Below are 15917 nucleotides of genomic sequence, written 5' to 3' on the forward strand. Positions count from 1 at the left end.
TTCACAACTCATATATCTCCCACACTTTCTGGCACAAAAAGAAATGGCATTTTCAGACAAACAAATGATTTACTTAAAAGGTACACTGTGTAGGAATTTCTCCCATCTAGCGGTTAAATTGTATTTTGCATTCAAACGAACAGTGCTCTCTAGCGCCTCGCTTTTTCAAATGCGTGGTGCAGCTACGGTAGCAGTTATGTACCAAGAAGCTATGACAACATGTCTTCCAATTTTCGCTTTTTGGCGACGAGGATTCCTTCTCCCGTGGCTCGGCATAAGTATGATCCTCCATTATGAACTAAAGGGCAGTGCAGACTTTCAAATTTGCCGGGGCGGAGAAAGAGTAAAAGAGAATCATACCAAGGGCCAGACATAGAGAGTTTACTGACGTGCTATTGTTACCGCATGTCACTTGTTTTTTACATTTTTGTAGCTTTTTCCGACATTTTTGTACACTTTTTGTCACTTTTTTGTTGACATGAAGCCCTACAAAAGTCATCAAAAGAGTTCCTTAGCCATCGTAGAATTTAGCAAATCAAGCTAAAACAATTTTTTTTTAACAACAACCTGTTTCACAGCCTGAATATGAACTCTCTCTCTGCTCTTGGGGGAATTTCTGAGTCTCAAGAGTCGGCAAATCTGCCAAATTCTGCTTTGAATGTCAGGTAATTGCAGTTTAAAAAACACTTTCCTGTTTTTGGTTTGGTGCAAAAATTGATATACGGGCCGGATCTAAATCTGCAAGGGGCCGGATTGGGCCCGCGGGCCTTGAGTTTGACACGTGTTTTACACCAATGAGGACATATTTATGAATGAAAACATTGATTTTGTTTTTAAAGATTATTTTTTGGGTCTTTTCCCTTTATTGGATAGTGACAGGGGATAGACAGGAAAGGGGGATGACACGCAGCAAAGGGCAGCAGGTCGGATTCCAACCCGCGCCACTGCAAAGGACTCAGCCTACATGTGGCACACGCTCTAACTGGGTGAGCTAGAGGCCGCCCCATGAAGACAGTGATTTTTAGCTAATAAAATACTTAAAACACTACACAGTGTACCTTTAAGTTAAAGAAAATTTACTTGTTTGAGACTTAACGAGCTAAGCTAACGCCAACTAATGTTCGCAAACGCTGCAGCAACACTAATTTTCGTAAAGCTAAATATGGCTTTTAGCTGTGTTAATATCTAATGTTAGGGGTCTAGTAGTACAACACAAAGTCAGAGGAAATCCCCGTTTGTAATCCAATGTCTGTATTCTTTATTCTATGCCTGTGAATAACTTTCAAAAGTATTTCTGTAATATTTAACCTTTTATCCCGTACGCTCAATGTCTTGCAGAGATCTTACACTAAGTAGGGCTGCTCCCTTTAAGTTGATTTAGTCGACTAATCGGTCATTTTGGTCTTAGTCAACTTAGATTTCTTTAGTCGATTAGTCATGTTCTATGCTTTTTTCATGCTGAATGACTTATTTCCAAGAAACGTACGAGCACATCTCTGGTAAAACACAAGAATTAAAGTGGTGCTTTTGCATGACTCTTTGCGGAGAAACTCAGATTTACAGATCTGTCAATTAAATCAACTAATCGATTAGTCGATACAATTGAATGAGAATTTCTTCAATCGAGCACAGCCCTAACACTAAGACAACATTCGTTATACTGTACTTTATTTTACCAATCTTGGCAGGTGCATATTAGCCATCTAGCCTCAGAGATGCAACCAGTTTTTATTGTCTGACTTCTAGTGTAGTGTCAGTCCCTTGCATCTATCCACCTACACAATATAGACATACTGATTCAAGAGCTGGTTCTCTTGTCACATACTGACTAAAATGATGAACGATAATGGGCCGCACTTCCAAAAAGTCGTGCAGTCCTTTAACTGATATTTTTCAACGATGCTGTGCTTCGTGTAGCAGCTAAGAGGTAACTGAGTACAACTGCTGCAGAGAGAGTCCACTGGCACAGCGGAGGATTAACTGTCCTGCTCGACAACGTCTCAGTGGCAGTTGGTGAGGGAACTCCGATTGTTTTGGAGCCATTTTTCTTGCCCAGATTTTCCCACTGGTACGATTAATTACTGTTTGGCTGTAACACATTTGCTATTGAATGTAGCTGGTTCGTGCCCCTGGACATCACACTGTCTAAAGCTGCAGATCATACACAGATACAGGCGTTGGTAATAGGCTTCGGGAAAGAGTACGGTTGCGTCCGAAATCGCATACTAGTATGCGCTACATACATAAACAGTAGTGTTCATCGTTTCCGACACACTGAGCTGTAATTTACAACGTCACATCAATTTCCTACCTCAGCTCTAGCAGCATCGCCAGTTAACGCTTAAATTACTGAAAAAGGTCAGCAACAGTTGCAGGTGACAAAATCACAGATTTTAAATTTGTGAAAAATGTAAATTAAAGCTTTAGTGTATAACTTTTTGATATTAATGAGCATCCGTTACATTCAAGCCATTGCCAAATGAGTTGCTACAAAGCTAATTAAGACTATCAGCTCCACACAACTCTCTCTGGATTTCTCAGCATGGCTGTGTTCAGAAGATTGTGGCGTCCGGTGACTTTTGCGCGCAGAAACTCAAGTGAAGATAATGACCTCTTCTTCCATTGTGGGTTTTTTTTTATCACGGAAGGCTTGTATCATGTGGACGCGCCGACAGTGTTGTTGTCATTACTTAGAATTCATCATGGTGGAGACGCAAACGCACTATAGCTTTAAAGCGTTTTTAACGTTACAGAGCTGCCTTGGTTGCTGTCTTTTTGTCTATTATAAACACTAGTCAATAATCCTGCATTGCATTGTGGGATAATTATGCCAGTGAGGTGTCTAGTGGTTGCATACTGTAATATTTCACCATAAATAGTATGCAATTAACATACTATTGGTTTCATACTAAGGTTTCGGACATACTAATAAATCTCACATACTGTTTTCGCTACTAAATCGCATGTTAGTATGGAATTTCAGACGCGGCCTAGGAGTCAGGAAGCACAGGCTGGAAGAGATAAGAGCAGACGGTTGATGTGCCGAGTGAGCTGCTGCTCGTACTGTCGGGGTCAGGGTGGCCCCCAGGGGCCGGCTCTGGAGCTGCCCAGAGGGGATTAGCTGCATTACGGCCACAACACTAATGTGATTAAGAGCTGAAATGCGAGGGCTCCCAGCCAGCCTGTGATCAGAGACTCACTGAGACAGGTGGGGAGGTAAGAGGAAAGAGCGCAAAGTAATAAAAGAATGGCAGTATGACAGGGACAAGGGACGAAACGTTTGTTCAGTTTGATTTCCTAAAGTCGAGACGCGGGGAGATGTTCAAATTATTGACTGCTAGTTTATTCTTTTGTATTAACTTGCTTCCGTTTTGTTGTGATCTATTTAGAATTGAACTGTGCCTGATAAATATACCGGATGGACAGTAGCTGAAGGATGGTACATAAATGGGTTATTTAATTAAGGAAACGATGGAATGGTAACTTGATCAATTGATAGCTCAGCAAATGTTTTAGGATTTTGACGAGGTTTTCAGTTATAGAGTTGTATATTGAGAAACGAAGACGAAGAAACACTTTGATAAGGGTTATTTTTGTAATAAAAAAATGCAATGGTATGGACATTTCAAAAAAGGGTGGGACCAGAAAAGCATTTTTGGACACGTATTTATTTATTTATTTACTTTTGTGTCTTGTATTTGGTGGATTTTGTTTATTCTTTTTGTATGTTGTTGGAAATAAACCAATTCATATATATATTCAAAGTAACACTGATGCTTAAGACTTCCCATATGGCTTGTTCTTTCCCATTGCTCTGCTATCTTGGAGATGCAGCCTCCCACTGTAGCCGATGAAGTCATTCCTTCCTTACCTCTTTGGCCACACCATGCCACTGCTGATGGCTGACGCACATGTCCATACGCTCCTTGTGGAAGAACTTGCACTTCTCTGGAACCAGAAGCACGTCACTCACAAACTCGCCCACTGTAACGGCAAATCACACGGACCAATTTGCCTGTTAGTCACGCAAAAAGAATGACTCCCCTGTCGGGTCACTGCTCAACAACACTGCCAGGTTTAGAAACAATACATTGGGATTCAAGTCGCTTTTGATGCTAGCAAGGAAAGCCGTAATGACCAGGTGGCTCGGTGATGACCCTCCGTCTGTTTCCATGTGGAAATATCTTATCTCAGAGGTTGTGTTGAGGAACTTGGACCCTACATCAATAAAAGGACCCAGATTTCCCTGCATAAGTGGAAGAGGCCACTGGAACTTTTGGGAGTGGACTATAATCTGGACTTGAATAGATAGATAATATGATGGACAATTATCACGTCTGAATTGGAACTAATGACTCGTCTATTCTACTTACTGCTGTCACCATTATTATGGGCTACTGTGCAAGTACATTGCCCTGTTTTGTTTAGGTATCGTTTGGACATGTGTCTTTAAAAAATTTAATAAACTGATTTTCATTTCATTTCAGGGGAGCCAGACCAGTGAACCACTCCAGAAAGATCAGAAACTTTATCTGCCACAGAGTTTCTCGTCAGCTTGATGTTGGAAAACGCAAGTTGCTTCTACTACGACAGTGTTTTAAGGCCGTTGCAGGAAAAATAAATAATGTTACAGACCTGGGAGAGAGGGATAATATTCTGAGAATAAAACTCTTCGTAAATAAGACTTTAAGATTAAAGTCAGAAATTTACGGAAAAAGAACTCGGATATTCTAGGGGATTAAAGTGGCAAATTTGGAATTGGAATGAAATACTTCTCTGCAATTTTCACTCTTTGCAAAGTCATCCAGTGGGCCTAATTGGACCCTTTGGCGGGCCGGTTCTGGCCCACGGGCCGTATGTTTGACAGCCCTGGCTTAGAGGGACTAAAAAAGGAATAGCAGATGAGATGAGTGAAACAAAGGGGCGCGATTCAATAATTCATAGCTGCCTGGTCTTTTACATTTCATTACAGCAGTAGAACAGAAAAGCCATTTGACACTTGAACATCTGCCTGTGTACCTGAAGCCCACAGGGATTCATCCCCCCTCTATAGTCACATCTGAAACACCACAATCAAAATGGCAGTTGACAAAATCTGATTTAACAAAGTGACTCTTTTAAGCTATAGTCCAGACTCATTTGTGATATCATCTGTTTGATGGATTCAATCCGGAGATATTTTATTCATAGAAGGAGCTGACAGAGAGCAGATCTTGGGGGGGATAAATGACAATAAAAGGCATCTCGTGAATTCCTATGAATAGTTGCAGGTTTGGAAAGCATGTGCGTGTAAGCATATGGCGCAGGGGTCATAAGAAAGATAAAAAAAGGACAGTGACTGCTGACTGGCTGTGAGTGTGACGAGACGCTCAGGTAGAAACGCTGGCATCAGAAACAGACAGAAGGCCAGGCGCAGACAGGGAGGGATGAATAGAAGGATTCGGTCAAAGTCCAGATCAGGAGTAGTCTCGCTAGCTGTCTGGATTTAGTCTGCAGAGATCTGAGGAGCAGTTAACCATAGTCCTCAGAAATCCACGCCAGTTTAGAACGCCAACACAAAGAGAGAGGAAGGTGACGGACATCTGGCCGAAAGTGAGGGACATCCAAATGAATTTCTGTCGGCATACGAATAATCCTGCAAATGAAACGTCGTTGATATAGACTAGAGTGGCTGAGCAATGGGCGGACCGAAAACACACAGATGAGGGTCTAGAGGTTCCACGAAGTAACTGCTCATTTAGTGGTTGGCTGCGACCTCGGCCTGAGGCGGAGCTGCTGGAGCACCAGGCGACGTAGACAGGCAGGCCGAGAGGGGGAAAAAGCAGTGTTTTGGAAAATGAGAGGGTAGGATAGGAAGAGGAGAGAGCTGGAAATAGCAAAGGTCTCAGCAGCTGCTTCTCATCTCCGCCCAGGAGATACAGTAACAGCCTCTCACACAAGCCCCCCCTCCCCGACCCCTTGCTTTCCTGCTTCTCTGCTACGTGCCCAGCACAGATGGAAAGGAAATAAATACTCACGTACTGCAGAGCTGCACGATATGACGAAAATGGCGAATTCGAATATTTTGACTGATATCGCATGCGATCTGATTCAGGAGATTGAAGGGAATGATCATTTTTGAATCATTATTCTCATTTTCATTAAAAAATATCAAAAGTTTAAAAAAAAATGATTATAATGTGATTCTTGCAGGAATTTGCAAGAAATATGTTTGCTTTAGACCTGTAGGATAGGATTTGTAGGCCGGACATCTCTGCAGCACCACTATACTTTATTGAGAATGGTTTGACACATATTTTACTTTACAAATATTGCCCCTTCTCACCTTTTGTTATAGGAAATTGTCATGGTTTTTTTCTGATATTTTAATCCTAAACACACAATTCATTCTTCTACTACTTTTAATTCAATACATTTTAGAGGGTAATATTGCATTTTTATTCCATTCATTTGACAGCTTTGGTAGTTGTTAAACAGATTAAGATTATAAAATATGACGCATTATTATGGCATGCCTAAACTACAGATGAATAGAGTAGAAGAACATAAAATGAGACTCTGAAAGTGCTTTTACTTTTGATAATGTGGATTCTGCTGATAATACTTCTTTACTGTACACACAAGTACACATTTTAATGCATGATTTACGGCCCCGATAATCTGTCTTTGTAATAGTCATTTTGCGCAACCCTTGTGTTGTCCTCAGCTCAAATTTGACCTGTTTTCAAAGTTTCTATAACAAATATATACCATAAATATAACACAAGGGTTAAGTAAAACAATCTGAATATGTGCACACCTCTCTCACAGAGAGAGAAACTGACTCCCAGATCCTGCACACCGGATGCTTACACTGATTGATTCACTCACACACTCTCTCTTTATTTCATCTCTCCCTCTCTCTCCCTCTCTCTAGCTCTGTCTGGTTCTCTCACACTCACAGGTTGCTTGGGTTGTGAGGCAGAGTGGGTTTCAAGCAGACGGCGTGTGCAGTCACACTGCAGTGGGTGATGGATGGTGGTGTTTGGAGAGCAGCTGTGCCTCCTGCTCGCCTGTGTGTTTCTGCGCGTGTGTGTAGTTGTGTGTTAAGTGTGCGTGAGAGCATACAGCATTCCCCCTCTTTCTGTGTGACCTCCTCTCCACCTTCTGCATTCATCCGCCTTTCCTTTAACCTTCGGTCTATCAGACAGCCTCGCTGACACTCTCCTGCCTGCATCTAGGGGAGAGTGAGGGTAAGAATACACCCAATGTGCAGTATGATACCTTCAGCACTGGATGCTTGCAAATTAAATTAAGCCAACCAACCAGGATGTGCTGGTCCACAGCACGGCTGTTGTGTTTCAGGACTTTCCAAAGGAAGCCCGCTGTAATGAGGTTCAGTGTAATCAGTGTGAGATCTGCACTTAATGATTCAATCTGTAGTAAATCCATATCATGGGTTTCTCAGCTTACAATCATTCAAAATACTGAGTTTTTTGTTGTATACCCATACAGGTGTTTTCAGTTAATCTGTCTGATTGGACCTCTACCCAGTAGGGCTGCACAATTAATCGCAATTTTATCAAAATTGCAATATTTACTAGTGCAATATCCAAATCGCAGAGGGGGGCGCAATATTTGTTAAAGGCAAAATATGTGTTCAACCATTCAGAAATAAAGTATTGTGATGCTGCAGAGACATCCCGGCCTACAAATCCTATCCTACAGACTAAAGAAAAAATCTTTGTTTGGTACAGATCCTCGCAAAAAAAAAAAAAATCACACTTCAATCATATATACTGTGTGTATATATATATATATATATATATATATACACACACACATATATATATACATACATATATATATATACACATATATATATATATACACATATATATACATATATATACACACCCTGTATGTATATATATATATATATATATATATATATATATATTATATTTTTCAATGAAAATGAGTCTAATGATCATTCTCTCCCAATATTGTGAATCATATCGCAATCGCAATATCAGTCAAAATAATCGCAATTAGATATTTTCCTCATATCGTGCAGCCCTACTACCCAGGACTGTGTGGGTGTGTCTAAACCATTGGTTCTCAACTAGAGATGCACTGATTACAACTTTCTAGGCCAATTCCGATTTTCTTTGAGTTAGGCCAGCCGATACCGATTTTAGCTGATTCCGATTTCATTTTCTCTAACCACTTTACAGAACACACAAATATTTATTTTCTATCTTTTCTTTAATAGAACATTTTGCACAGAACATAGAAAAAATTTTGAACAGATAATAGATCACTAAAAATAGAACTATATAGGGGACTTCCGGTTTGGGCCATGCTGGAGTAGGAAGCACGAGAGACGAGCTCCGACCTAACTTGCTTAGAACTTTCCTTAAAGGTGTTTTTAACGCCGTAGAACTGAACAACGACGGATATTAAAGTGTTACTTAGCCACAAACGTATAATGAGCACCTCTAGACACAAACAATCGACGACGCGGAACACCATTGCTAGCAAGCTAGCTACTATGGCCTCCCCTGCTAACGAATGCTCCTCCAACAACGACGATGGACTCTCCATGGGCCAGCTGGTGGAGGAGCTGTCCAAGCAGCGTGCAAGTTTAAGAGAGGACATTTCCATCCTCATTCAGGAATCTATTGGCCCTTTACAGTCTTCTGTGAACGCTATAAAAGAGACTGTGGATACATTTCAACGCCGCTTGACTGCAACGGAATGCTTAGCGGGAGAGAATTTTGAAAAAATATTCGCAGCAGATGCAGCCATCAAGTCACTGCAAGCGCAGAATACAAAGCTCCTGGATCGCATTGAGGACTTAGAAAACCGCTCTCGCAGATCTAATCTGAGAATTGTAAATGTTCCGGAAGGCAGTGAAGGGGACGAGGATCCTGTAGCGTGCCCATGTCAAACATGCTGATGGAGATTATGGGCAGAGAGGTGTTTGACTCTGCTCCAACTTTGGAGAGGTCGCACAGAGTGGGCAAAAAGCCTGAACACACTTGAAGGTCCCCCGGCCGTTTGTGGTATGCTTCCAACGATTCCAGGAAAAGGAGCGAGTGCTGCAATGGGCCAGACGACATGACCTGAAATACAAAAATTCTACCCTGAGAATATACCCAGATTTCAGCGTCAGTCTGTCAAGAAGACGTGCGGAATTCAACGACATCAAGCAGGCACATTACAAAAGGGAATAAAATTCCAGCTGCTTTACCCAGCCTGCCTGCGCGCAGTCTCTGTCAGGGAATACACTTAACTTTTAAACGGTAGCACGAGCAAGGCGCGTTCTACAATCAACAGGTGATGACCCCAGAGTGACCCGACAGTTTGCTTGACAGCTCTGAACTTGTTACGGCGAAGTGGGGCTACTTTGGCTGACTGCCAGCGGCTATTTTTGTCGCCGTTAATTTTTTCGGACCGAACTGTGCTTGAGGAAATGGGTTGTCTTAGCCAACTGGTATAAAAGGATTTAAGCGAACATTTTAAGGTAAATCTGTGTTATGTGAATTTGTTTGTTTGGGACCATTCTATACTGGGACTTAAGTTATAACTTACCAACTTATGTGGTGGCTAATGTTACACTAAGCAATATATTAATGTTAGCTAACTGTTACAGTTTAACGTTACTATCGTTGCCCAAGCTCACTGCCGGATTAGCCCGTGACGATGTGGCGAATGTTAGACGGCGATATTGATTATCTTGAAACTGTTTTTAGTTTAATTTTTAGAAGGTCAAGGCTCTCTCGCAGGTTAACGGTTTAGTTAAGACACGATGCATCCCCGGAAGATTCAGGATCCAGTAGGGGACCAGCGGTCTGCCTATGTTCTGGAGGCAGACATTGGATATTTTTATGTTATTTTTACTGTTGGGATGGGTTTGATTATTGACACAACTACTTTTTGTTCACTCTGTGTTAAAACAGGTTTTTATACTGCCAAAGGGGATTTTTGTACATTTTGTATGACTATTATTTTGGATGAGTTGTTGACGAACGGCCGCCTTTCTGCTGTGGGGTGTACTCTCCACCCCTTCCTCCTCTTCCCTCTCAAGACACATGTCTGATGACACAAATGATAGTAGAGCTGAAGTAAGCGTGTCTTCCACCCGATGTATAAGCTGGAATGTTAAGGGCTTGAACGGGCCGATTAAAAGAGCACGGATATTTTCCCACCTGAAAAAATTAAATGTAGGTGTAGCATTTTTACAAGAAACCCACCTGACCATAGCGGATCAAGTTAGGCTCCGGAAAAACTGGGTTGGACAAACTTTCCATTCCGCGTTTAACACCAAGGCACGGGGAGTGGCAATATTGATCCATAAAAAATATTGTTTACGCCTTCAAAAACGATCTCTGATCCTCAGGGACGGTTCATAATAGTGTCAGGTTCCCCTTTAATACCCCAGTCGTACTTATAAGTGTATATGCCCCTAACTGGGATGATGTTGGCTTCATTAACAACTTCATCTCCCTAATTCGAATCTAGATTCACATAGGCTCATTCTTGCTGGGGATCTGAATACTGTGACTGACCCAGCTATAGATCGCTCCAATCCTAAAACTAGCAACTGCTCCAAAATGTCCCAGGCTCTTTGTGATTTCATGGATCAAACTGGCTGTGTGGACCCATGGAGGTTTTTCTACCCACATAAAAAAGAATTCTCTTTCTTTTCACACGTCCATCATACATACAGTAGAATAGATTACTTTTTTATTGATAAAACGCTCCTTCCTTCTGTAAAAAATGTGGAGTACACCGCCATAGTAGAATCAGACCATGCACCTGTGGTTCTTGATTTTCTTTTCTCTCAAAACCTAGCACAGCGCAATAACTGGAGACTGAACACAGCCTTATTGGCAGACAAACAGTTTTGTGAATTTGTATCTAAGGCAATTGATGAGTTTTTGTTGTTCAACAGATCAGACTTAATCTCACCATCTACTTTATGGGAGACATTGAAAGTTGTCATAAGGGGAGAAATTATATCATACTCCATATCACGTAATAAAGCGAGAAAACAGAGAGAGCAGGAACTTGTCAACTATATAAGAAAAATAGACCACCAGTATTCCTCGGCCCCAACCCCGGAACTATATAAAGACAAAATTGCTCTGAAAACGCAGTACGAGTTGTTATCGACACAAAAAACAGAGAGACACCTCCTCTGGTCAAAAGGGCGCTACTATGAGCATGGGGAAAAAGCAGGCCGCTTGTTAGCTTACCAGTTGAAATGTAATTCAGCATCTCGTATGATCCCAATGATTCGCAGTGGTTCACAGTCAACAATAGATCCAGTGGAAATAAACAATGCTTTTAAAGCATTTTACTCTGACTTGTATACATCTAAATTCCCACAAGATACATCAAACATGTCACAGTTTTTCAATAATCTAGATATCCCTAAAATAGATGTGGCTGTTAGAACTGACTTGGACAAGCCCTTGCGACTTCAAGAAATCTCTGATTCCATCCAGAAAATGCAAAGTGGCAAAACCCCAGGGCCAGACGGCTACCCTGTGGAATTCTACAAGAAATTCTCATCCCAGCTAGCTCCCATCCTTCTGGAAATGTTCAATCATTCATTCATTCAAGCAAACCTACCACAGAGCTTAACAGAGGCCTCTATCTCACTCATTTTGAAACCCGGTAAGGACCCGCTTGAGTGTGGGTCATATCGGCCAATTTCACTCCTAAACACAGATGTAAAGATATTAGCTAAACTCCTTGCCTCAAGATTGGATACTGTAATGCCCCATATAATCTCAAATGACCAAACCGGATTCATGAAGGACCGCCACTCTTTCATAAATATTCGCAAACTCCTGAATGTTGTGCATTCTCCAGCATCCGGGGAGATTCCAGAGGTGGTTGTCTCCCTGGATGCGGAGAAGGCATTTGACAGAATCGAGTGGGGTTATCTGTTTGCCGTCCTCGAAAGATTTGGCTTTGGTTCTAATTTTATTTCTTATATCCGCCTGTTATATACTTCCCCAAAAGCATCAGTGATAACTAACAAATTAGCTTCCCAGCTTTTCCCTCTGTCGAGGGGCACCAGACAGGGCTGTCCCCTCAGCCCACTCCTGTTCGCATTAGCTATAGAACCTTTGTCGATTAAGTTGAGAACATCGCACGTCATACACGGGCTCCACAGGATGGGAGTCGAACATAGAATTTCCCTATATGCAGACGATTTATTGCTCTATATATCTGACCCAGTGTCCTGTGTTCCTAATATTGTGGAATTGTTACATATTTTTGGGCTTTTCTCCGGTTACAAATTGAACCTGTCTAAAAGTGAATGTTTTCCACTCAATAATTTGGCTCTTCAGATTTCAGATAATGAACTCCCCTTCCGTATTTCCAAATCTGGCTTTAAATACTTAGGTGTACAGATCACCCGAGAATCCTCTGATCTTTACAAAAAGAATTTCAAACCTCTCATGAGAAAATTAGAAATCGGACCTTCAGAGATGGTCAGCCTTATACCTCTCTCTCACAGGTAGAGTTAATTGTATAAAAATGAATGTTTTACCTAGGTTTTGTATTTGTTTCAGTGTCTCCCAATATTTTTGCCCAAATCCTGTTTTCAGTCTTTAAATAAATTGATCTTTTCCTTTCTGTGGGATGGTAAAACCCTAGAATCCGAAAGAATTCCTAGAGAGACCCAAAAACCAGGGTGGTCTAGCACTTCCCAATCTAAGGAATTATTATTGGGCCAAACATACAAAAAGTTATTTATTGGTTTCAGTTTCCAGAAAGGGAATGGTGCCAAGTTGAAGGAAACTCCTGTTTATCAACATCTCTCTCCGCTTTAATTACAGCAAAACTACCTTTCTCACCAGCACAGTACACTCCAAACCTTGTCGTACGTTCTACTCTCAAAATATGGGCACAATTTAGGCGTCACTTCAAACTTCTCGACTTTTCTATGTGTAGCCTTATTACTAACAACCACCTCTTTCCTGCAGCCAGATTGGACCATACCTTTACACAGTGGCACAGAGTTGGTCTTCGTAGATGTAGTGACTTTTATATGGACGGTCTATTCGGCAGCTTTGATGATCTTGCTGAGAAATTTAAACTACGATGGTCAGATTTATTTAGATATTTCCAGGTCCGTCACTTTATTCAAACATGGTGCTCAACCTTCCCAGCCTTGCCAGTAAATTCGGGGTTGGACAATATCTTACAAACTCCTGTGCAGCATAAAGGGCAGATTTCAAATATATCCAACACAATCTCATCTTTTCAAAAAGTGTCATTAGATAAACTCAGAGCTGATTGGGCTGAAGAACTTGGGATGGAGATATCTGATGCAGCCTGGGACTGCGCTCAGAGTAGAGTTAATGGCACATCCTCCTGTGCCCGCCTTAACTTGACACAATTTAAAGTCTTTCACCGAATTTATTATACGAAATCAAAATTGTCCAAGATATACCCAGACATTGATGACAGATGTGACCGCTGTAATTCTACTTCAGCCGACATGGCTCATATGTTTTGGACTTGTCCAAAGTTAAAAGAATTTTGGTCAACGGTTTGCAAAATTTTAAATGAAGCATTTGGCATGAATGTAAGGCTGAATGCAGAAATGGCCATTTTTGGTGTATTTGTGAGTGAGGTCTCAATGACCACTAACAAGAGAAGCGCATTTGCTTTTGCCTCCCTGTTGGCCCGTAGAAGGATAGTACTGAAGTGGAAATCTCCTGAACCACCATTTTCATCAGTCTGGCTCAACGACCTGCTGCTATTCCTGAAATTAGAAAAAATCAAGTATTTCTCTAGAGGTTCGACTGACACGTTCCATAAGATATGGGATCCGTTGTTGTTGTACTTTGAGAGGCTTAACGCCCTCCCCCTAGATAATATAAGGCCCTAACAGCTCTACCCAATACACGCAGTTGCGTTGTCTGATGTGTTTTCCACACGAAATGGGAACTGCTTTCTCCGTCAACCTCATCACATATCCTTATTATTATTTCTTTTCTTTTTTTTTTTTTTTCTTTTCTATTTTTCTCGCTTTTGTTTTGTTAGTAATGGCAGTATGTGGGTGGGATGGGGTTCATTTTCAAAAAAAAAAGAAAAGAAATCAAGACACTGTAACCAAATGCATAGATCTGTATTGTTTTGCCTTTCTTGAATAAAAACATGGTTTAAAAAAAAAAAAAAATAGAACTATATAAATGACTCCTGGTGTGGGAAATTCACACACATCTAAAGTGCAATGTTAGAACCATTTCCTTCTTTTCACAACTAAAAAAATGTGAGTTTGTTTTTTGGTGTGGTCCCTCCACGCCCTACTTTTTCCTTGCAGGTGTTGCATAATGCAAACTTGTTATCTTCTGCACACACGCTGAAGAATTTCCAAACAGCTGACATGTTGCAGGTTAATTCACGAGGCTCCCTACATGTGCGAGAATAGCGCGGACACGCACTTCACACCGCGAGCGGGTATACGCGGCGGAGAAGTTGTGAGAAAGGAAAAAGAGACTGTGCTGTCGCGTCCGTGTGTGCGTGCATCCTTGAGAACTATAACTTGTATAACTTACAGTATGTTGTCAGTTAATTGTGGCATTTTTGTATCGTTTATCCAGCTGGTCTGGAACCATACTCAACCCACACACCCCCTTTCCCCTCCCCATATGCATGAGTGCCCTGGTCTATGAGTAGTAATGTTTACATGTTACGTTTGTTTTTTGTCTTTTCTTTTTTTCTTAATATTGTTAAAGTGCCTTGTGATGCGATTTCTGCTGCATCCTAATTTCCCCATGGGGACAATAAACAAACAAACAAACAAATGATGTTGCGACCCCCTTGGGGTTCCCAACCCCCAGGTTGAGAACCACTGGTCTAGACCACACATGTCAAACTCAAGGCCTGTGTGCCAAACCCGGACCCATATTAATTTGGGTTCGCAATACATTTTAGCCTGTCTAGTTTTTGTCAAAGTTGTTGGCGCTTTCCTTAATGTTTTGACACTTTTTTCGTAATTTTTGCTGCCTTTGTTCGACGTTTTAACGTAATTTTTTTTAATGTTTATGGCAGTTTCTTTGACATTTTTGTCGACCAAACTGTAAACTGTAAACTCTAAGTGAGAAGACTATATGAGACAATAATATAGGCAATATTACAGTTAAAGATATTTGACTTTTTCCATGAAATAAAAGCAACAAACTATACATGTCTGGCCCTTGATGTAATTCTCATTTTCCAGTGTGGCCCTTAGTGAAGTTGATTTTGACATCCCTGGTCTAGACTGATTGAGTGACATCTTCCGGAGTCTCTTTTTTAACTTTGTTGCACCTGTACAAATGACAGCTTTATTATTCATATTGGTAAAAAAAAATTGTGACTTAATATATTCCCATCTAAGCTTTGACACACGGAAATCACCTGTGTGGGTGACGTTCAGAGACTTTAACAAACACTAAAGATCTTCAACAGCTTTATAAAACACGATAAAGATATGAATAATGATGGAGTTGTTGCCTAGTGTTAGTTCTTGCCATACAGTTTGAGAATGCTATCAGGATACAGTCATGTGCTCTGATTTTTTTTACATTTGCATCATGGTTTGTGCCTTTTTAGGTGGAAGGAATCTGATCCGCCGCCATTAGAGGATCAGATGGAGAAGCTGCAGGTTGATCTTCCATGATGAAAAGAACATTTGCATTTAACACCTGGGTTCCACCTAGGGCTGCACGATATGAGGCCAGCATAAACAGATATTAAAGTGTACTCAGTTCAGCATTTCTGCTGCTTTCAGTATTCTGCTAAAATACAACAAATTGCTCATTGTATTTAAAACTCATGAAAGGAAATCATTCTTTTATTGAACAAATTGAACATTGAATTCAATATAAAAGGCAGCACTAAAAAAGACATTTTAAGTTACC

The 15917-nt window shown here is 41.0% G+C and overlaps 1 protein-coding gene across 5 annotated transcripts in view; it reads right to left on the reverse strand.

The window, feature by feature from the left end:
• The window catches only part of aplp2 (amyloid beta (A4) precursor-like protein 2), a 109350-nt gene that overhangs the window by 35286 nt on the left and 58147 nt on the right, over positions 1 to 15917 (reverse strand). For all 5 annotated transcript variants that reach the window (XM_039787683.1, XM_039787665.1, XM_039787675.1 and 2 more), the window contains exon 4: positions 3872 to 3984. In XM_039787683.1, coding sequence (XP_039643617.1) covers positions 3872 to 3984 — 113 coding nt within the window. The remainder of the gene's footprint in view (positions 1 to 3871; positions 3985 to 15917) is intronic.

Source organism: Perca fluviatilis, chromosome 2 (assembly GCF_010015445.1).
Source record: "Perca fluviatilis chromosome 2, GENO_Pfluv_1.0, whole genome shotgun sequence".
Taxonomy (NCBI): Eukaryota; Metazoa; Chordata; class Actinopteri; order Perciformes; family Percidae; genus Perca; species Perca fluviatilis.